This window comes from Cnephaeus nilssonii (genome assembly GCF_951640355.1).
Source record: "Cnephaeus nilssonii genome assembly, chromosome: 6".
NCBI lineage: Eukaryota > Metazoa > Chordata > Mammalia > Chiroptera > Vespertilionidae > Cnephaeus > Cnephaeus nilssonii.
In genome coordinates this window covers 51,196,082-51,218,038 of record NC_137077.1, presented here as the reverse complement: position 1 = coordinate 51,218,038, position 21,957 = coordinate 51,196,082, and the positions used below count along the sequence as shown (strand labels likewise).

The following is a 21,957-nucleotide window of genomic DNA, read 5'->3' as shown; positions in this document are numbered from 1 at the left end:
GAGAGTGGGGTTTGTTTACCCGGGAACCAGCCTGTACTCCTGGGGAAGGGGGTGGGAAGGGGGGGAATGCAGGAGAGACGGAGAGAGCAAGGTAACTCGCGGCTCAAAACAGTCAAATTCAAATTAAAAGGTCAAGACACCATTCAGGTACTTCCTCCCCTCCCCTCACCTCCCTTTTCCTCTCCTTGGCCTCTGGCCTCTGCTTCTTCCCTTGGGGTGGGACTAGGGTAAGGTTTGGCGGGAGAGGGCTCCAGTGGGCAGAGAAAGGGAGAGAAAGTTAAGGAATCCCAAACAGAACTAAAGTTTCTGCTTTCCTGTATCCTCTTTGGCCGGCGTGCGTGGCCTTTGGGACTGAGAGCTGGGGGACCGCCCGTCACGGAAGTTGATCAAGTTGCAAGTTCCCCTGGGAGTTGGCAGGGAATCTCCGGAGTGGGAGAGGTCAGGGAGGGGGTCCCATCACTTCAGGGCTGCTTGGGGACGGGAGGTTCCGAGGGGATCCAGGGTGGGGAGGAGGAAGCTGGTGACTGAGACAGGGTCGGACCCAGGAGTGCCGCCCGGGCCTGGCTGGGTGGGTGGCTCCTGGCTCACCATCTCCGGGGCAGGAAGGCTTTGGCCTTTGGGTGGGTTTGGTTGCTTTGCTCCAGGCCCCAGTGGCCCTCGCTTTCCAATTGACCTTGCTCCCACAAATACAGGGACTATTCCCAGAGAGAAAGAGGGGACCCGCGGGGCCTCAGCCGGTTTGGGAGAGCTGCGTCTCACACGGAAAACCAAGACACCAGACTCGACAAAATCCTACCCAGAGAATTGTCCTTTGCAGAGCGAACGAGCTGGGGGCATTTTTGAAAGGAGAAAAGGTTCGAGTCTATCATTGCGGTTATTTTTCAATAAAGGGAAGCCAGAAGTAAGGGGCAAGTATGTCTGAAATAGTTCTTTTCGTTTCTCCATCGCCTTTCTCCCCAAGCGAACTAAACTCTCCACGCCTTCCTTAGGAAACAGAATCTGGAAAATAACTTGTTTTTCTGGTCGCCCCACATTTTCCCCTGGACAAGCCTCAGGTTTCTACTTTCCGAAGGGCTGGAGCCTGGCGGGGAAAGAAAGGACTGGAGCTCTGCGCGCCCTGGCGTGGAGCGGTGAGGAGGCTGGATGGCTCTAAGGAGGCCTGAGCCGGGGCAGCGAGAAGGGAACTTCGGACATAAATCCCCGGGATTCTCTCATCCGGTGGTCCAGAGAGAAGGCGCAGGGGTCCCCAACCCTGGAAGAACAGGAAAAACTGGAAGAACATCTGTAATGTATGACTTGCTTGCAGGGCCAGCCGGCAGAGATTGGAAATGGTTTTGTGTTTTCATTTGCAGAGGTCGCCGTGGGCTCGGCAGAGGGGCTGGCCCAGGCAAGGTTAGGCTGTTTAGGCTCCAGAGGAGACTCGGGACCGCCGGGGAGCACTCAATCCAGAGAGCCTTTTGTCCCACCACCCACCCCGAGGGAAACGGAGGAGACTTTATGGCCACTCTGTTTGCATTATCTGCATAAGTCTCTCCCCACCAGTTTGATCGAAACTGCTCGCTTTTACGAGGACCCAACGAAAATTCCCCGTCATATTTATCAGCCGGGGATAAAAATTTAGTATGGGAACTGATATTTCCTCATTTATGGGGCGATGAAATTAAAGACCAGAGCAATTGAAAATTATATGGCTTTGGGGGGTTCCCTCCCCCCTCTGTCACAGTGCCTTTATTTTCCTGCCTGGTGTGCCTGTCCCTGGAGTCTGGCGTCCCAGACCCCTGCCCTTGCTCGCTGTTTGGGGTTCTGCTGGGCCCTCTCCCTCTGCTCAGGTGCCACTTGGCCACCTTGGCCTTCCCTGGCCTTTTTCTCGGTGTTGGGGGCTGGGGGCCTGCACAGAACTAGGGAAGCCTCTGCCCGGCTAGGCTGCGATCCGGCTGGGGCAGCGGGAAATGGAAGTTTGCCATGAGCCTCACGGTCTGAGCTTGGCCTGGGAGGGGGTGAGGGAGGCTGAGGAGGAGGGCGAAGGAGACGAACTCCAGGTTACCTCTCAAACCCAGCGAGTCCCTAGGCTTAACCTGGGGAACCAGCGGGAAAGGATTGGAGTCACTCGGCTTTAGGGCCAGTCTCCCCTACCAGCCCGACCCCCAGTCCACCTCACTCCTTACCTCACCCGTGGGAGGGGATGGCGTCGCTCCCGAATCCTTGCCATTATTAATGGAAGTAATCCCCGTGGGACGAGGGACCTCCCGCCTGGACTCCCACTTCCTCACAAGAACAAATAGTGTTTAAAGTTGAAATAATTAGAAGTATGATAAACACGGCCCATTAATGAAAAAAGAAATCAAATTCATCAGCCTAAGTAGGACCCCCGGTGGGACAAATGTTTGCCTTTAATTACGCAGGATAAACGCAAACTCGGAGCCGTTAAACTGGAGCCCGTGCCGACGCAGACTTGAATTCAACTTTAGGGTTTTTGTAGGGTTTTTCAGACTTTGGAATTCTACCCCAGTGGGGGTGGTGGGAAGGAAGACTTGAGGGGTGAGGGTGAGGAGGGGGCCAGAGGAGCGTTTCTGCAGGTCGGTCGGTCGGCTGTAGGTCCCAGCCCTGCCCCCCTTGAGCTCGGTCTTTCCCGAGGCCACGAGCAAAGGCCGTTTCAGTCCTATTGTCCGGGCCTGGCGTTCAAAGGCACCGGAGTTGCCAGGGCATCCTGCTGCCGCCAGGCGCCCACCGGCCCTGCTCCACGGGGCCAAGGCCTTCAGGCCTGAACCCCAGGGAACTGGATCGGGGTCCAGGAGAAGTCTGTGTTGCTGGAATTGCCATGTTGAGACATTTCCCCAACTTCCCAGGAGTACCAAGAGACCTGTGACTCTTGGGCTTCCTCTTCTTGCCTCCACTTGAGGATGTAAAAATCCAGGGGCTGCAGGCCAGAGAGGGGTTCAGGCTGCACCCACATCTTGACAAATCCTCCCTACCCCAAGAGTCCTGGCTCCTGGTGCCCTTCTTCCCAGTCCCCGGACCTTGGGAAGAGAGCAAGGAGGCAGGGACTGCGGGCAGGGAGAGGACGAAGGTGCTCCTTGCATATTCCAGGGTGTTCGGTGGGTTCCAGGGGCAGGCCGAGGGCTGGGGCACCCGGGGTCTCCATGTAAAAATGGAAGAAAAATGGAGTGCTTCACAAACAGAAAGGAACCTCGGCTGGCTGATTTTTTTGGCTCAAACCCTCAAAGCACCCTCAGAAACACCCTGATTTCGCCAAGGAAAATTAGTGAAGTTTTTCCAAGAGGTTAGGGAAGTCAACTAGGAAATTCCAAAGGTGAAAAGAAAAAGGGAAAGTGTCTCTCCCTTTGCGGAAAAATAAAAATAAAAGTGTGTGTGTCTTGAAATCTCATCAAGCAAAATAGAAAACAAAATCACACTAGTGAAAATTGCAGGGTTTTTTTCCCTCTTGATTTGGAGTCCCACGTAAATAATTTTCCTTCCAAAACTTGAAGGAAAGATTTGCTTTTCTTTTTCGCTAACACCAGACTCTGCCTCGGCTTAATTGGGAGAAAGGAAATCCCAGACAAAATACAAGTGCTCAGAAGCCCAGGAAAGAGCTTTTCAAACAGGTATAGAGAGGGAGACGGGAGGCTGAGGGCGCCTGGAGGGGCCTCTGGTCTCCCCGATCCCGCAGCCATTCCACCCGGCCGCCAACCATCAGAGTCGCTCTCACATCTGGACCTTGTACACACATTTGCACCCCGATGCTATGGAGTTTACCAATTACACACGTGTCCAAGTTGTGCTTAATTTTGTACACAGAGCCACAAAAATTCACTTTTACCCAAAAATGCGCTTCCCGCGATCCCGAGTCCAGAAGTCTAATAGCCTGGCCAGCACAACTGCTTTCTTGCCGACCGATGCTTTAACCTGGCCTCCCGAATCAAATCGAAACCAGATAGCAAACGCGTCCAAGAGAAGCTTAGGGAGGAGGAGACGGATGGGAGGATGTGTGTGGGGGGAAGGCCTTGCTCCCCACTTTAATGGTTTGCTTCCAAGTTGCCCCAGTAGGTCGGGTTTCCAGCCAGAGCCAGGACTGTGGTTGGGCCGGCTCACTACGGTGAAAACCCCCGATCCTTCCTTACCGGCTGAATTCCTTTTCCAAGATCTGTTTTCCATCATTTACCTTTCTTTCTTTCTTTCTTTCTTTCTTCTTTCTTTCTTTCTTTCTTTCTTTCTTTCTTTCTTTCTTTCTTTCTTTCTTTCTTTCTCTCTCTCTCTCTCTCTCTCTCTCTCTCTCTCTCTCTCTCTCTCTCTCTCTTTCTTTCTTTCTTTCTTTCTTTCTTTCTTTCTTCCTTCCTTCCTTCCTTCCTTCCTTTTCTTTTTATTTATTTTTTGCTCCCCCTTCTTTCTCTGCATTTTTTTCTTTCCTTCTCTTTTTTCTGCAGTTCATTTTTCCCTTCTCGTTTTCTGATCCTTTCCTCTTTCTTCCTTAATTCACTGTCTTTCTCATTTTTCCTTCTTTCTTTCCTTATTATACAATTTATTCTTTGCTCTTTTCTTTCCTTCTCAGTGCTTCCCTTCCTCTTGACCTTCTTCCCTAGCCTTTCTTGTTTGTCTCTGTTTCGATGGGCTCTGTGAGGGGAGAGAATCAGGCTCGGTCGGCTGCATCCTCCCCAGCCGGCTGCTCAGGCTTGGAATTGACCTTCTCCTGCTTTCAGTCTTCATTCGGCTTCTCACAAGGGGAAGTGTAGGGCTGCGGCAGCCAGAGGCCAGGCCTTAACAGTCGCCATTAGAGGAGAAACTGACTCCGATGGCTCCCTGCAGCGCTGGTTCCAGGGCTCAGGTATCTTCATTCCAATCTCCCCAAAGGAGCCTTGTCCACTAGGCCTGTCTTTGGAGAATTAGCTTCATCTTTGTGTTGACTTCCAGAATTGAACAGTAAAGTAACCTCAATTTGAGCCCAATTGATTTCCCTAAAGCTGCAGTCAGGGGACATGGAGGAGTGGGGTTCTGTCAATCCCATGTGATTCAAGGAGCAGATCCAAGGGCTCACTGGTGGGCTTAGTAGCCCAAGGCCATGTCCACTTGGGCACCTTTGTTCTCTGAGCTCCCAGACTGCAGCCCTGCTGGCCATCCTTCTCCTTCTGTCCGGCAACCACTGCAACCGCGGGGCAAGAGGAATTTCTTAATTTCTTCGGCGTTTGGAATTCTGTCTTTCTTCAAACTCATTGTGGACTTAGCGGGAGGCAGAGCTGTGTGCACAGAGAGACCCTCCCAAATCCCAAATCTGTGGTCTGAATCAAGGTTATGGGTTTCCACTTTATGCAGTGGGTTGAGAGTGTGTGCAGGGTGTGTGTGTGTGTGTGTGTGTGTGTGTGTGTGTGTGTGTGTGTATGTGTGTGTGTGTGTGTGTGTGTGAGAGAGAGAGAGAGAGAGAATGATGCCTGCAGTCAAACAAGAGGGCATGATGGGGGAGGTCTGGACGCCGACATAGGCAGTCCCCAAAGCTGGGTCCAATGTGGCCTCAGAAAATATTGACCTCAGTCTTTAAGCCTCATTTTGCCTTAGGCTGAGCAAGGCAACTCCAGATCCCCCCCCCCTCCCCCTGCCCACCAGCACCCCAGAGCCTCTGTCTTCCCAACCTCCCCCAAATCTTGAAATTTCATTCATAGCAAAACCAAAACTTTAAGTTTTTTTAAAAAAGGGGAGGAGGAATCTTGTAAAACTTTTATGCCAAACAAAGTTATAAAAACTTCCGGGTGATGCCTTTTCCAAAGGTTTATATGAATAATAAAGAGCGTAGTCGCGTGCACGGGGTTCTGTGGGGCCGTGAGAAGGGAGGGTGCAGCAAACAGCAGGAGCCAGCCCTGGGGCACCAGAAAACCCCAGGGACTGCCCCCTGGAGGGAGTATTGGCCCTTCAGATTCCTGAGAGAGGTTGGGAGAGGGAAGGGGTGGTGCCCTTGACTCCCTTGAAGTTCAAAGTTCCTCTTTGCTCTGGAGAGAAAAGTCCTCTCTCTGCCTTTAGACCACTCAAGGAATGAGCCCCAGGTAGCCTGCCCCCCTCTGGTTGAGAACTGGCTCCAGGTGTCCCCAAGTCTGTTCACCTTTCAGGTATCTGGTCTGCAACTCTCAGAGCAGAGCTCTCCAGCCTCTCCATCTGGGACACCTCGCAGCACCCGGGGGCTTTCTCTCAGAGGCTCCTGTGAGCCATCTTCCAAGGGGCCCTGGCATCATCATTTCCCAGCGACCCAGAGTCTGAGTGACAAAGAAACCCCAAACCCAAGGCTGGCCCCAACCCATTTCTCTTTTCAAGTCCCCCCAGGTTCCTCCTGCACCCCCAAAACCCATAGTAGGAGGGGGAGGGGCTCAGCGTGCTCTCTCTCAGCCCACACCACTTAATACCCTTGTAAACTCCCACGTGCGCTATAAACTTGGATTTTTACAACCAACATTCCTCCTTAGCTCCAGGAAACTTTGAACTCGGCCTCGGGTTTATTTACTGGGGGTGGGGAGTGGTGGCAGGGAAAGGGGGTTGGGGAGCTGGGAGCTGAGAAAGGCTAGAGAAGGGGGAACTGCCGGGCAAGGGGGTAATGGAGTGGGGGTCTGGGGAGTGTTGGGGGTGCCAAGACCTTCCACTACCGGTTTGTTTACTATTTAGGGCGGAAGCGTTTTCTAACACAGGCCAGACTGGGTCGTTAAGGGCGAAATGAAACTGGGTTTAGAGGCCCGGGGGTGGGGTGGGGGGAACGCTTTATGGCGGCGTCTAGACGGGGATCTTTTGTTCCAGGGCAGCGCCGTGGCTGGAGGGGATTACCCGGAGAAGTTGAGCCCAGAGTGGCCCTGACAAAAGGGTGTTGGACATCCCCAGGGTCCGAAAGTGGGTTTGTTTGGGAGACAGGAACCCTTTTTTTCTTCTTCTTATTTTTAGAGGGTCACCAAGGACTGGCAGGTTCCTGGGCCTAGGGTCACAGCAGCTTTGTTTTTCTTTCACTATGACTCCCCCCAGCCAGCCTTCAGAAATCCCTCCTGGAGTCCGGGACCTTTTCTGGGCTGCACATTGTAGGGAACGTGGTAGTTGAGGATTTAAAATATTTTTCTCCAAAATCAGGAGTCTTTGGAGATTAATATCTTGCTTTATAACAGATTTGTTCTACAGAGTTATCTTCATGTTATTTTATTGGAAACGTGGCCAGCAGGCCAATACTCCTGGAAATGACTAAGTAGATAAACACCTAGAGAAGTCTCACACTCACGCAGGCAGTCATACACAGAGGATCCTCAGCTGCATTCCTGCCGATCACCAAACACTGCCATAAGTTACACACCACAGAGGACACGGCCCTAGGTGTGCATGTGGTCAGGTTTACTTCATGCTACAAGGAAAGCGTGCAAATGCTATTCTTTCTCATGTGTACCCACAGGCACATTGACTTAAACGTATTTGTGGGGGGGGGCACATGGGGGAACTGTGGGGCAGCATTGCATATACAGCTTAGTTTGCAAATTTTGTCTCAAAACCACATTTTTAAGTTAGAGAGTCAGATACCTAAGCTGCAGGGATTTCAGTCATCAAAAAAGGACGAAGGAGACTAGACGCAATAGTCCATTGTCCTGGCACTTTTATCTTTCCTTCAACAGAATTGCATTGACAAAAACATTTTCTTTGAATTACCTAAGAGCAGTTCCAACATGGGGGAAAGATACAAGAATTGGCCTCAAATCTTTGACCCCAAATAAGGAAGGAATTTGCATTTGAGGTGGCCAGAATGCCCTCGCTGAAAGTGCAGTGCGGAACGGACTGTGGTTCTCTTTATGTAGAAAAACATGCATAGGTGTGGCCCACTGTTCACACAGGTCATGCTCCCTAGTGTCGCACCCCATGCCAACCTGTTAGAAAACAAATCTCTGGGGCTTTCTCCTGGGGACACCAAGTGTATAAACATTAGGGTGGCCCCAGCCTAGGTATTGTTGTGTCTGGAGGAGCCTGGCCATTTGTGCTTGAGGGGAAAGGGCCCAGTCCCACCTTCCCACCCTCAGGGGCAGCTAAGGTGAGGAAAGGAAGGTTTCTCCTCCTCTTCCCTCCCTCCTTCAAAATTGTATATAAAAACTCCAATACAGTCTTCTCCCAGAGAGAGAGAGAGAGAGAGAGAGAGAGAGAGCCCTATCCTCAACCCGACACACTTAACTGCAACAGACGGAGACATCTGGCAGGAGGGCAGTGGAGCCAAGAAAATTCCTATAAATTTAAATTTGATGATGGTTACAATTAACTCCACAACAAACGTGTACTTAAACGGAAAGCATTGCCCGGCATTTGGACGCAGCTTGGGCTGCACGTGAGAAAGGAGAGCTTTAAGAGAAGCCACGGGATATTCTCAGCTCGAGATGGGGAGGAAGCTACCACCACACTCAGGCCCCTGCCCCTGGAGAGGGGGTGGGGTGCGGGCCCCCCAGCCCCGGCCTACCTCACCTTCACAGTCGGTCCACACCGCCAGGGCCCTGCCCGCGTGCCACCTCCTCCACCTTGGGAGCATTGAGGGTTTTAAGAGGAGAGAGGCTAATAAAAGGGTCAAATAAAATCATAATATTGAACAGAATGAAATATCTTTATTTGCCACCATAAGAATTTCACAGCAATCCCTCTGGGACAGAAGCAGGGTGGGGATGGCACATGTACACGCACTCACGCACATGGAGAGAGGTGGGTGATTTGAATCTCATTCCAGGCGAGTCCTCCCCCTACCCCCTCAGGGTAGAAAGAAACGCTTGCGAAATTTATTTACAAAAATTCAGGCCCCAGCATGGGGGAGGTGCCCAGTCCCATCTCCCTACTGCTTCACCCACACCCATCTTTTTTTTTCCTTAAAAAAAAAAAAAAGGTGGTGGGGGGATGGGGGGGCAACAACTGCATAGACTATAGCTATAAACCCACGGAGTGGGGCACGACTTGGAAAAAGGTTGGGAAACCTCAATGCACCAGTTAAGAAATTCCAAAGGAGGGCTCTACACAGTCACAGGGGCGACAGCTAGGCTCGGGCGGGGCCTGGGCGCAGACGGAGGTAGGACACGGACTTTGCACACCTAACACCAGGTCGAAGGTACAGATATTTCACAGCAAGGCAGGATCACATTGAGCTGCCCCCCAGCAGCGGGGCAGGTGGGGTCGGGGCCGTAGCCCCAGAAGTCTCCGGCCGCGGACGCGGCGTGGGAGCAGAGGTGTTCACTTGCGCGAGGGAACGCGTTCAGTCCGAGGATCGTCCGGCTCCGGCGCCGCGACTCCCGCCCCTCCCCCGCCCGACCCGAGCAGCAAGACCTCGTCGCGAGGTGTGTTTTCTTTTAAATAAAGTCTGGGCCTCGGCGCCCGGGGAGTCCACTCGCCCGGGGTCCGCCGCTTCCCGTCGCCCCCCTTCCAGGCCCGGGCCCGTCCCGGGGCGAGAGTCCGGCTGGAGGTGAGGGAGTTCCGGAAGGAAGTGCGGGCCACGGCCCTGGCCACGGTCCAGCTTTCCACCCGCGAAAAGAAGGCGAGTTAGAAAATAAAAAATAAAAATAAAATAAAATAATCTCCCCCTTTCCCTCTCCCCAGAAAGGGCCCGGTCTGCGGTTACAGCAGAGGATTTCCCGAGAAATACTGCAGCCGGTCTCTGCTGAGTTTTTTTTCTTTCATCCTCCGGTTCTGAAACCAGATTTTCACTTGCCGGTCCGTCAGGTTCAGCATCCGGGACAGCTGCAGCCGCTTCTCTTTGTTGATGTACACGTTGAAGAAAAACTCGCGCTCCAGTTCCCGGATCTGGAATTTCGAATAAGGGCAGCGCTTCTTGCGGGTGCGAGGGGCGTCTGGAGGGGAGGGGGCAAGTGCGAGGAGAGGGGGAGAGAGACACGTGAGACCCGGACGACCCCAGCCCGCCGGGCGCGCGGCGGCCCCGCTCCCAGCCCCGCCGCGGGCAGCCCTCCCGCCGGGCCGGCCCCTCTCCCTGCGGGCGCGGCGCTGGGGCCGCCGCGAACCCCCGCCAGGTCCAGCCGGTCCCCGACCCGGGCCGCGCGGGACCCCCGCCCCGCGGGCGAGGGCCTTGGCTGACGCAGTCTAGGGGGAGAAGGCGGCCTGCGGGGGCCCAGTGCGCCCCCGGCCCCGTCCGCTCAGCCGCCGGCCCCGGCCCTGCCTCTGTCCTCCCCGGGATTCGGGAAACGCACCGTCCCTCCCCCAGAAATGGGGGGGGGGGGGGCGCGGAGAACGAGCGCGCAGAGTGAGAGTGGGAGAGAGCGGTGGGAGGCGGGAGGACGAGCGAGCAGAGCGAGCAGGCGCCGAGGACTCCCGAGAGCCGCTCCGGGGGCCCCGGCGCTCCCGGGCGCCCGCGGCCGCGCCTCCCCAGTCGCCGGGCCGGGCGGGCGCAGCGGCCGCGGAGCGCAGGGACCCGCCGGGACCCAGGCCCGGAGCCCAGCGGCGCGGGGAGCCGCCTCGCCCCGTCCCTCCGTCGCCGCTGACCCCGAGTGACTCCGGGTTCTGCTCAAGGACCCACGGACACACAGTTTGAACATTTCAAAATTAGTTTTTAAAAGAAGTGGAGCAGCCGCGGCGGGCCTCTTCGGCCCCAGGTTCTGCTCCAGCGCCTCTCTCTCCCACCACTCCCCCTCTCGGAGTTTCTCCCTGTCGTTCCCTCGCCCTCCCCTTTCTCCCCCTCCACCCCTCCCCTCCCTCCCACCCCTCGGCAGCCCGGCTCCCCATCCTTCCTTAAATGCTCCTCTAAGTTCACGATCAAAGTTAATATTGCCCGCGATGGTGGCGCTTTTAAAAATTTCACAGACAGAGGGAGATAACGGGGAGGGGGGGGGGTCACCCGGCTTTTTCTAAAGAGCCCTTTTCCCTCCCTCCCCACCCTTTCTCCGTCGTAAAAAGTCGAGTCGTTGGGAGAGAGGGCTTTGTAGGTTATAATAAAATCCTTTGAATGCTTATAAAACTCCACATAAAATCAGACTGACCCAAAACACGAGGCCGTCCCCGTTCCCCTCGCCTCCCCCCTGTCCTCGCCCTCCCTCCCTCCCTCGCTGCCCGCCTGGTTCCCGGCCGCTGCTACCTACTGGGGGCGGCTCCCTTGGCCGGTTCCTTGGCCGCCGAGTGGGTCGAGCCGGACGAGCTGGGGTTCGTGTTTTCCTCCTCGGCCTCGGCCTCGGCCCCCGCCTCAGCCCGGGACCCTAGTCCCGAGGCCGGGGGCACCTCGGGCTCCCCCTTAGCCTCCCCCTTGCCGGGGCAGGGGGGCTCGGGAGGCGCGTCGCCGCCGCCGCCGCAGTAGGCGTTGTCGAAGAAGCGGTCGAAGGCTTGGGGCAGGACGCTGTTCTTGTTGACGGAGGAGTAGAAGCCCGCGGGGGCTGCGTGCGGGGCGCTGGGGTGGTGGTGGCCGCCGTAGGAGCCTTCGTTTTTCATGAGGATCTCGGTGACGGTGGAAGGAGGCAGGCACTCCCGGTGCATGAGCTCGTCGGCCGCCGCATAGCAGGAGGAGTAGCTGTTCCGGTGGTGCCACTTGCCGGAGGGCTCCAGGCCGTAGGAGACCTCCCGGACCGGGGGCACTTGGGCGGAGTAGGGGTAGGAGATCTGGCGAGAAGGGGCCTGGGGCAGGAAGGAGGAGACCGTGGAGAACTCGGGCATGTAGTAAGTGCAACTGGGCAGATAGAGGTTGGAGGCGCAGCTCCCTCGCTCCCCGAAATCAGCGCCCCTGTCCTTGCGCGACGGCGAGCAGAAGTTGCCCAGGTTGACCGAGTTAAACATCGTTCTCTTCTCCTGCCGGCTCCAGATGGAGGTTTTGGACCCGGTCTAGCGAGGGGGGAAAATTTGGGAAGGCGAGATGACGCGTTATCCGTCTTAGTCTCTCTCCCCGAGCACGTGATCCAAAGTAGATATTGTCATATATCAGTTCGGAGCACTTCGCAGACGTAGGAGGGGTTCTCTCTTAGGTAAGATGGGGACGTTCAGGCGATTGGTTTGCAAACACCGCAGAAACATTATGAAAATCAATTGCAGATTTGTATTCGTTTTTCTCTCTCACTCCCCTCCTCTCCATTCCACAGAGCAAGCAAAGGAGGGGAGAGAGGGTTAGGGTGGGGTGGGCAGTGGGATGGGCAGGGGCGGTGGCTGGGAGGGGGGTAAATGTATTTTTCCTAGCTGCTGCTCTCTTTTCCCCAGGATTGGGGGAAGGAGGAGGGCTCTCACGTAAGGGGTTCTAGCCTCCTCCCCTCCGTCAGCAGAGACTAGGATGGGGATGAGGACCTCTTTCCCCACTGCCTGATCCCGCCAGAGATGTTAATCCTTCACCCCCAACTCTCAGGGACTCCGGAGCCCGCCAACCTTGAGGGGCCAGCGCCTACTTGGAACAGTTGGAATAAATCAATTCTTTTTCCCGCCGGGGCTGGGTGTCAAGACTACCTTTCCCTTTGGAGAGACTCCTCAGAAGAGTATCTGAAGTTTCTCCAAGGTGAGGCAGCCCGGTAGCAAGCCAGTGTTCCAACTTTGTCTGGCTCGCTGTGCTGCGGCAGCTAGGGACTTAGATTAGTCATAAAGGAGTGGAAAGCAGTGCGCCAGCCGCCCAGCCGGTGCCTGGCAAAGTCTGGGAAAAACCTTCTCTAATGTTGTGTTAAATATTTAGTATGAGAGAGTGGCCCTGGGTGAATATTTCATGCCTGACTTTATTGTCAATCAATGCACAGAAAGCTACATCCACGGTGGATTTTTTTAAATCTCAAACCCCAAAGAAAAAGGTTGGAACGAGTGCCATGTATCTTCTCTTTGGGTTGGGGGGCTCAGCCTCAGCTTGGGGGCTGAAAAGAAGACCAATGTCGGGGTTCCGGAAGGATATGGTTGCAGGACTAGGTGTGGGGCTCTTATCCTTGGATGATTTGGGACGGAGAGGTGGGTGGTGTGGCCAGATGCGGGTCTCCAGACAGACCGGCAGGGCAGTGGAGGGGAGATGAGGAACCTGGGCAGGCAAGGCAGTGCCTAGGGCCACTCCCTGGTGGAAGCTCCCAGCCCTGCTCCCAGGGGCCGCAGCCAGGCCTTGGTGCCGCCTTCCTGTTTCTCAGACCTGCCCTGCCTTCTTCCCCCGCCTCTGCCAGCCTTCTGGATGGCTGTGGCCCAAGGGGTGGCCTCAGTGGTTCTGCCCTCCCTTGCCTCCCATCCCTCTGGACACCACAGGACACATTTGGTCAGCTGAAAACCACTTTATTGAAAGGTTCTGGACTGGGTCCAAGGGGCTGGAGCAACTGTCACGAGCAGAGAGCAACCTTGGATCCAAGGAGGAGCTGTCAGAGCATGATTTGTTCTGGTAGGAGGGGAGGAACTGAAGCCCCAAAAAGACTCAGCTCATTGCACTCAGGAACAGCCAGGAATGACCCAAATTATCTTTACACCCAAATTTGGATTAAAATTGGTTTCCACTTTTAAAATATCATTTGGATTTGATTTTCCTTGCTGAGCATGATGAGGTACTGAGGCCCCAGAACCAGATGTGGAAGACACAAACACAGTGCCTTGTCCCCAAATACAACCCCCCAAAATCTATTCCTTCTTACCCCTCCTGCCTTCCCAAATTTGCTCAGTCTTTAGAGCAGCATCTGGGGTGGAACTGCCTCCACCGTGGGTCTCATTCTTGGGGTGGCTCTGGAATACCCAGGGATAAGACTCTGGCACCCTCTGCCCATGCATCCATTGCTGACTAAAAGGCCCTTCTTTTGTCCTGACTAGATCTTAACTGAGGGCAAAGAAGAACTAGATTGGGGCTTTGCAGAAATGTTGGAGTGCTTCATTGGTAAGGGGTTACAAAAAGAAAAATCTGTTGCTTTTCCTCCTTTTTTTTTTTTACCCCCTTTTATAGGGTGACTTCTCTATAGGTAAGGGGCTGCAAAAAGAAAAATCTGTTGCTTTTCCTCCTTTTTCTACCCCTTTTATAGGGTGAGCTGGGGCCAGCGTTTTTAATTATAATGATGGGGAACTATGGACTATGGCTTTTATGGGGTTCATACTGACCTCATTAAACCTGAGTTTATAGAAGGCAAAATGTTCCCCAAACAGTGATAGGGACCAGCAAGAGGTTGGTGAGAGATGCCACTATTCTTTGCAGAGATGTGGATGAGGGTTCAGAGTCTCAGCTTTGGATTTCCACTTTCTCCCAGGATCGTGCTTTCTTCCCCATCCTGGCCTCCAGGGCAATGTGGGGCCCAAGCCCCCAAGGCATATTCTGCACCGCCAGGGCCGACAGTGGGGAGGGGGTGTGCTTCCTGTGAGGAGACAGCTGTGGGCCTGAGCACTTGAATTTGACCACCAAAGTTTATTCCAGGGCCACCATAAAAGTGAGCCAGGCAGCTGCAAGTTGCTGCTGGCAGCTCTATTTCCTTGAAACAAAAAAGAAAGACAGAAAAGAATGTCCAAGGAGTTGATGTCCAGGAAACTCTAGGGTCTCCCAACAGAGGCTTCTGAAATTAATATTCTTCCTCCTAAAAGTAAGGCATCAAATTCCTTTTTTTTTTCTTCTAGTTTTGGTCTGACTTAAATTTTCAACAACTTAAAAAAAAAAAATCCCAGCAACTGGAGGTTGGTACTGAAGTCAACGAGAAAAGGCCCTTTGCCACTGAGGTCTGCAAAGAATTGATTGGCAAAAATGCCCATGATGTGGGCTATGGACCTCGACCTCCCTGCCTGGCCCTAGGTCCAGACCACTCCTAAACATAGACTGAGCTGCCTGCCCCAGGCTGCACCCCAGGGCATCAGTACCTCCCACAACAAGAGACGCATCCGTGGCCCCAAATCTGTTCCCCAGAACCTAGTAAGCCCCACTGCCTGGAGTGGAGGTGGCTTTTCCCTTCTCATCTCATAGGTGCCTGTGGCCCCTCCACCATCCTGGGGTTCCAGCTTTCACATGAAATCCTCCTCCTCCCGCAGGGTCGTCCTGCCCACCCAGGGCTCTTGATGCCTCAGTAAGCACTGCCTGCCTGCCCCGCTAGCAGGCAGCTGCGGTCTGGGTAGCTGCCGAGGTACTCTGGCCACTGGCCAGGGCTACGAACTCCAGCACGCTTCTTTTCCACACATGGACACCAGAGACAGCTTCAGAAGGGGGCAGTATCTCCCACATTCCCGCCTGGGAGACCCCAGTCAGCATCCTCCACACAGCCCAGGCTGCCTTGCAGCTTGACCACCTCCTCCTGCTGTCTGGACTCTAGAATGGGCTGTGGAAGGGAAAGGGGCCCACCCCACCGACCTTGAACTGGGAGGGAAACCAGGGAGGCGAAAGGGGCTGGTAGAGCTGTGGTGGGCTTGAATTGTAAATTCAGTCCCCGCTGGGTAGAATCAATAAAAAGATAAACAATAAGCACATGGACACTCTCAGCGATTCAGAAGCTGGCTGCCAAGGATGCACCCTCATTAGAAATCGGCTTGCATCTTTTTGCACATATTTCTCTTTCTTAGAGCAATACTGGCTGTTTAATAATCCTCTTAGTATGCTTGGGGATTTTCAGGCCAGTGGTTTATTCTGCACTGGGGACACCTCCCACCCCCATCTAGGGAACTAGAAGGGGAGAGGACCTCCAGTTCTTGGCCCCCACCTCTCCTCAGCCCTGGCCATCACCCCAAGCCCAAAGCCCCAAGTCAGGCCACATAGACAGATGGATGCGGCTCCTCTGGCCCCTGGACAGGAAAAGGGGGGGAGCAGGGCAGCTCCTCTGCCCCCGAAGCCCCACCCACCTCTCTCCGCGGAGGGGTTGCCCCAGGAGGCTAGCAATGCGACCCCATTTCTCCCCATAAAAGTCCCATTTTACGAGCGAGCTTCATTGGCCCCCTCACCAAATGCTCTAAAATGAAGGAAATGTCTTAAAAGCAGTCTGGAAATGGAGCAACTACCTTTGGATCTCGGTTTTCCAAACCCAGTTGCAGCAGCACAGAAAAATGCTTTTTTTCCTGCGCAGGATTGCCCTGCTGGGCCACTGGATGGGGCTCCAGGTGGAGCGGAGGCCCGGTTGGACGGGACACCCACCATTCCCGGACTTTAGCGCCTACTTAGGCTCGGACCCAGTTCTCCAGATCAAAGTGAGCTCTCGGCATGTTTATGAGATCAACTCAGTGGCTCTTTACTTGTAATCAGATGCCTGGGTCGAAAATGCAAAAGGGAACAGCCCATCAATCCAAAAAGGAAAAGGAGAGAGAAAGAGAATTCAGGTGACACATAGCAAGAAGATTCAGTCACCAATAAAAAGGGCCCTTTGCCTGCAGCAAGAATGGTTTGTGGTCTGTCCCAGCCTCCAGGCCCTCCCATCTGCCTGCACATTTCACCCTATTTCCAGAGGCCGGAAGCCTAACTCCCCTGTTTTCTGAAGTTTGATTCAAAAGCTTCCACAGTGTGGACACGCCACCTGGGGCCAGTGTGACCGCCTGCACTCGCTAGCCCCAGTGTGGAAGCGGCCTTCTGCTCATGATTGAAAAGTCTTTCCCATTTTGCTGCTTTCCTCTCCGTGGTCTCTGGGCACTAGGGCCAGAAGTTGAGTTACAGGAAGATTCGCCAGAGATTTATCGCTGGCCCCAAACTTGGGAAGCCTCGTTGTCATAAACAGCCATCTATTGTCTAGACTTTTATCTCTGGGTATGGATCGTGCATTATTGAGGCTCAGGAGACACGGGCCTGGCTCTGTGGGGTGTGTGTGCAGCTCAGTGCTTGCTCCTCCCACCAAGGGTTTCTCTGGTAGGTTTAGGAGCGTGCACAACTTGGTGCGTGCTGGGCAGGTACACCTGAGTGTCCACGGCTGGAGACCCGACATGGGGAAGGCCTCTTTGTGCCTGGGAACATTCTGGTGCATGTACTTGTGTGTTGGATGAGAATTTGTCACGGTGTGTTTTGTTTCTAGGGCATTTTAAGTGTTCCTGTCTGGGCTTTTGCGGGTTTTATTAACCTGCATCTGCTTGGCCTGTTTATGTCCCTTAGAAACAGATCATCTGGTGTTTTTCAATCTTAGGGCCCATTGTGTGTGTGTGTTTGCCTCTCTGAGGAAAGGGGCTTGGGTGATACCTCTCCAATTTTGTTCCCTCGGATTTCTCCACCCACCCTCAATCAGACCCCAGCCTCCGCCTCCACCAGAGTGTCTGACCCTGCCCCACTCCCTGCAAGTCCCGAAATCTCCCAAGCCGCTACCATTTTCTGTCACAGACACGAAACACATTTTGATATGAAACACATTTTGCAGCATGAGGTCTGGTTGTCTCCGTCTTTTCCACACTATGGGGACATGTCCCAGCTCCTAAATGCCCTTATTTCCGGGAGCTCTCCTTCCTTGAGCCGAGGGGCACCTCAGAAAGGGCCTGCCCAGTCCATTTTGACCTTTTAAAATACTCTCTACAGAACTCAAATAACACCAAGAAGGGCCTCCTGCTCCCTTGCTCCCTTCCTGGGGCTTCCTGGCAGCAAATGTCCAAGCCCTGGCCACCCCCTCAGCCCCTTGAGCCCTGCAGTCGGACCTCCGCCTGGATTAATGTTTGTGGGAGAGACAATTATCACCTTAAGATCTCAGGGTCAGATGCTGTTTTTGAAAGCTGGGATCCTTAACACGAGCAGAAATGATCAAACCCTCCCTTGTGTTTTCCATTATCAGAACACGGGGTGGGCGGGCCCCACTGACCACCCGAACTGCTCCCGGCAGTTCCTAACCCGGGCCTTAGGCCCAGCCAGGTCCCTAAGGCGCCCTCAGCTAAATAGGTAAAGGGAGGGGACGGATCCCAGAGGCTGGTTTCCAGCTGAGAAGGGTGGAGGCCACAACAATTAGGGGTTTGTGGGGCATCAGATTTAACCTGAAGCCCCACCATTGCTTCTGAGCATCCCTCCCTTCGTGGCATTAAAATTCCCATTTAAAAAGCAATGGTTGGACCTGAAAAGGGCTCCTGGGGCTCGGAGCGGTGAGAACAAGCTGTGAGGTCCGGGGGGGGGGGGGGGGGAAGGACACCCCAGGCCACGTTCATATTCTTCCTCTCTCCGTCTCCACCTCGGTCTCAGCCCTCGTGCACCCTGGAGGGGCAGGATCAAGGATTCCACCCCAGGCTCCTCTCTCCCAGCGCCTTAGGTGGAGCCTGCCCGCTGCCCGCAGCCCAGGCGCTGCCGCCTCTCGCCTCGCCTCTCGGGAGCTCCCTTTCCCTCAGGCGGGCCAGCTGCGGCGTCGCTTTACCGTCTCTCCCGGTCTCCCTCCATCCCTGCCTCTCCCCCACCTCCCAAACCACCAAACATCTAATAGACTGGGTTGCTCCGCACCCACGGCCTAGGCGGAGCGGGTTCAGCGCCCGGGCACCGCTCTGGGCGCGGGCGCGCTGGGCTCCCGAGCGCGCGGGTGGCAGCCTCCTTCGCGGGTTGCCGGATTAAAACGCCTTTCTCTCGCTTTCCTGCGCCTCGCCCTTTCTTTCAGCCTCGGGTTCGGAGAAATAAATGAACCCAAGTCTCCTACCTCATCGTCCCCCAACCCCGCCCCCGCGCTGCCTCACTTCTCCTTACCGAGTGTACCGCCTTGTTTTCGGAAGGAAACCTGAATAGACATTTAAGCTGTAAGGGAACTTTTCTTTGTGACGGCTACTTTGCTCTCCAACTCTTATGTCCTGCTCCGCTTCGTGGTGGAGTGGGACGGGTTTAGAAGTCTGCCGTAGGGGAGAGGGGGGAGTGGGGAGAGACGGAGCCCGGAGTCGCAGACGGAGGCGAGAGACGCGGCGGACGAGAGAAGTGGAGAGAAAAGAGGCGTCTGGGTGGAGAAAGGAGGGAGAGAGGGAGGGAAGGAGGGAGGGAGGGAGGGAGGGAGGGGGCCCCAGCTGGCAGGAGCGGAGCCAGAGAGAGAAAGGGAGAGAAAAGTTTCCCCGCAGTCTTCATTAGCAGACTTCTCGGTGAGCTGCTTCCCTGGCCAGCGGATCTCACCCCCAATGAAGGAAGGGGGGAGGTCCCCTTTCTGAAGACCCCAAAGAATTCAGTGTTTACACGATCAGAAATGCCATGGCCAAGTCTTGGCTGAAAGAAAGGCTGAAATGGAGGACCGGCACCTTCCATATAAGGTACGATGCTAACTTGACCTTCACTTTGTCACAGAGCCCCCCGCCCACGCAGACTCCTGCAGGCAGCCAGGCGGAGCGAGAGCCCAGGCGGACCCTGGCTTCCGCCTCCCTCCTTCCTTCCTTTCTCTTTCATATCTCTCTTTTCTTTCCTTTTTCCATCCCCCTCCTTTTCCCCCTTCTGTCATTTTCTTCCTTTTTTTCCCCCTACATTTTCCTTTTTATTTCCTTGCTTCTTTCCCACACCTTCTACTGTTCCCCTTCTTAATCCCTTTCTTTCACTCATTCATTTCCCTCGTGCTTGCTGGTTTCATGGTTTTCCTTGATTCTCTCTTGCCTAGCTCTTTACTGTAATCTCTTCTTCCTCTCTCTCCCACAGTCTTCTGTTCTGGTCTTTTGAATCCCAGAAACAAAATATATATATATTTTTTAATTCTTTTCCCATCCCCACCCCAAATGATCTCCACGGCTATAGCCTGGCTTCTGCCCCCATCCACATGTCCCTGGGGAGGAGGGTCAGGAAAGGCCAATTTGGGGTCAAAGGGGCTTCACTCTGGGCCCAGCGACCAGTTGGGGATGACAGTGAACTTCTTTTTGGTAAGACCCTGGTTTCCTCTCACTGGCCTCACCTGCAAAGTCTCTGTGACCCTAGTGGTCTTGATCAGAGAGCGGAGAGCAAAGGCCTTGATTAGGGACAGGGGCGGCGGGGTGGGGGGGGGGTGGGGAGTGGGGGGAGGTTTGGGAAGAGCAGAGATCACTGCTCCTGAGACTAAAGAGGAGATTTAAATACCAAATTGTTATTTGCCCTTCTCTGAGTTCTTAGCCCCTAAAATCCTAAAGATTTCTTTTAAGACATCTGGGGATGAAATTTAGAGAATTAGGGATTTCTGGAGATTCACACACACATAAAAATAGGAATGAAAAAGACCATGGGGGCCACTCTACCTCACCTCTTGCTGCCTCCCAGGCTCCAATAGAGCCACCGACATTAACTCTAATCATGTCTTGTGAGGCTATAAAATAAATGATATTATGGACACCCCTATAATTGTCTGTTATTTGCTTACTCGTGGTAATTACAATAGTAGATGAGACAGGTCTATGCAGAAAAAGTAAAGCCAAGCAAATTCCTCAAAAATGAAACTGTTTCACTGAGGCCTTCAAACTCTCTTATCTCTTCTTCAGTAGGCTCCAGAATCTCTAAGCTCCTGCCTAAGACCTCTTTGGTTTAGGAGTAGCCATCTTGTTGGGGATGGGGTGATATTGGGAGATCCTACCACCTCCTTTTACTCTGTATCCCATACACCCCCCTCTTCTGCAAAGATACAACAGAGGATCAGACAATAAAAGAGAAATGCTTTCTCTCTGTCCCCCTACAATTATCCGGATAATTGCATGAATTCTTCTTTGAATGCTGCTGTGTAGTCAGGGTTGGGATTTCAGCAGGAAGTGCCGGGGAAAGAATTCCAAATGGGGGAAGCTGGGAGAGTACTGGTTCTTACATTCCCAGACTTTATAGTTCTGTCTAGTGTTACATTGTTTCTTCAGGCAAAGATCTTTGTTCGCCTTCAGTCATATTTCTCCCTTCCCCCTCCTTTTCTTTTTCTCTCCCTCCCCCCTATATTGGTCCCTTTAAAGGAGATTCAGATCATCTTCTGCTTTTAATACATGACTATAAAAGTAAAATTAATCCCCCCTTGCCCTTTAATATCAATATCTCTCTGTTAAGTATGCACGTTGGTGAGAATAAACATAATTAAGTGCTGGAACCCAAACCAGCAATTACATCCAAGGTATCCCCCCACTGGGTTTGGCTTATCTAGAGGTGTTCACTCTGCAGTGAGATAACCAGGGGGTGTTTGTATTATTTTTTATAAGCTCCTTGGGTCCCGAGTCAGCACCAACTTGGTGGAAAAAGCCACCATGAAGCCAGAGAGAGAGCCACAGGAGGGAAGAGCGCGCCCGACCAGCCGGAGATGAACCGCCGGGAGAAATGCAGAGAAAGGAAACGGCAGCCGGGCCCTGAACAAACGCGGCAGAGGGCAAGAGAGGCACTCATAGACAGAGGTTTATGTTTTTATTTAAAGGACTTTTTAAAAATTGAGGGCTTGATGAAGAAAAGGGAAAATTCAGGGAAGGAGAGGGGAGCGAGAATTATCCAAGCCACAGCATGGCGCAGGGGCACGGAGCAGCTTCGTCGGTCAGTGCTGTCCTACAGACTGCTGGGCTGGGTTCTCCAAGCCCCCCCCCCCCCCCCCCCCCGCTCCAGGCCACCAGGGCTTCCTCGCTCTCCTTATCATCTTCATCTTTATGACGAGGCTTGTTAACAAGACCAGCAAGCTGGCCGAGCAAATCTATCTCAGCCACTCGCGCTCAGCCAAGCAGCATCCGGTGGGGTGGGGGGGTGGGGGGACTGGCAAGGCACTAATTAATTGATTCCTTTGGACAGTAAAATATGGCCGCGTCTACACAGAACCCATCGACTCATAAACAATATCTCTGCTGGGTGTGAGCGCACTGCCTCTCAAAGAATTTTCCATAGGCATGTGTCATGCAGTCCTGGATCTTTAGCTGCTAAAGAAAGACCCACATGGGACTAATTTTTAGGGGGCCAAAACAGAGTTAGCTCAATGCCAGGAAATGCTTTAAGTTACTACTGCCTCTCAAAAAGCATTGAGAGTGGGTTTTGTTGAAAACAAGCTGGGATTATGGGATATAATTTCCCTGCTGTCTTTGTAGACTCCACCAAGGTTAAGGTTGGGAACCGGAGCTGAGGCGCTGGACAGGCCAGAACCAGACCCGGGGTAGCTGGGAGGGAGTAGGATTGCTCTGGGATTTGAGAAGGGCATAGAAGAAGAGTTTCAGTGTTTGCTTCATGCTGCTCCCTAGACTTAGATTAAAAGAATTAAAAAATTTAAATTTAAATAACTT

General features: G+C 53.7%; 1 protein-coding gene across 1 annotated transcript; it reads right to left on the bottom strand.

The window, feature by feature from the left end:
* Positions 1-8,691: 8,691 nt before the first annotated feature.
* HOXC11 (homeobox C11) lies at positions 8,692-11,739 on the bottom strand (the record flags this gene model as incomplete). The annotated part of the gene is made up of 2 exons (XM_079775741.1): positions 8,692-9,815; positions 11,055-11,739. The coding sequence occupies 2 exons, from the start codon at positions 11,737-11,739 to the stop codon at positions 9,583-9,585; spliced, it is 918 nt and encodes a 305-aa protein (XP_079631867.1). The 3' UTR covers positions 8,692-9,582.
* Positions 11,740-21,957: the final 10,218 nt, after the last annotated feature.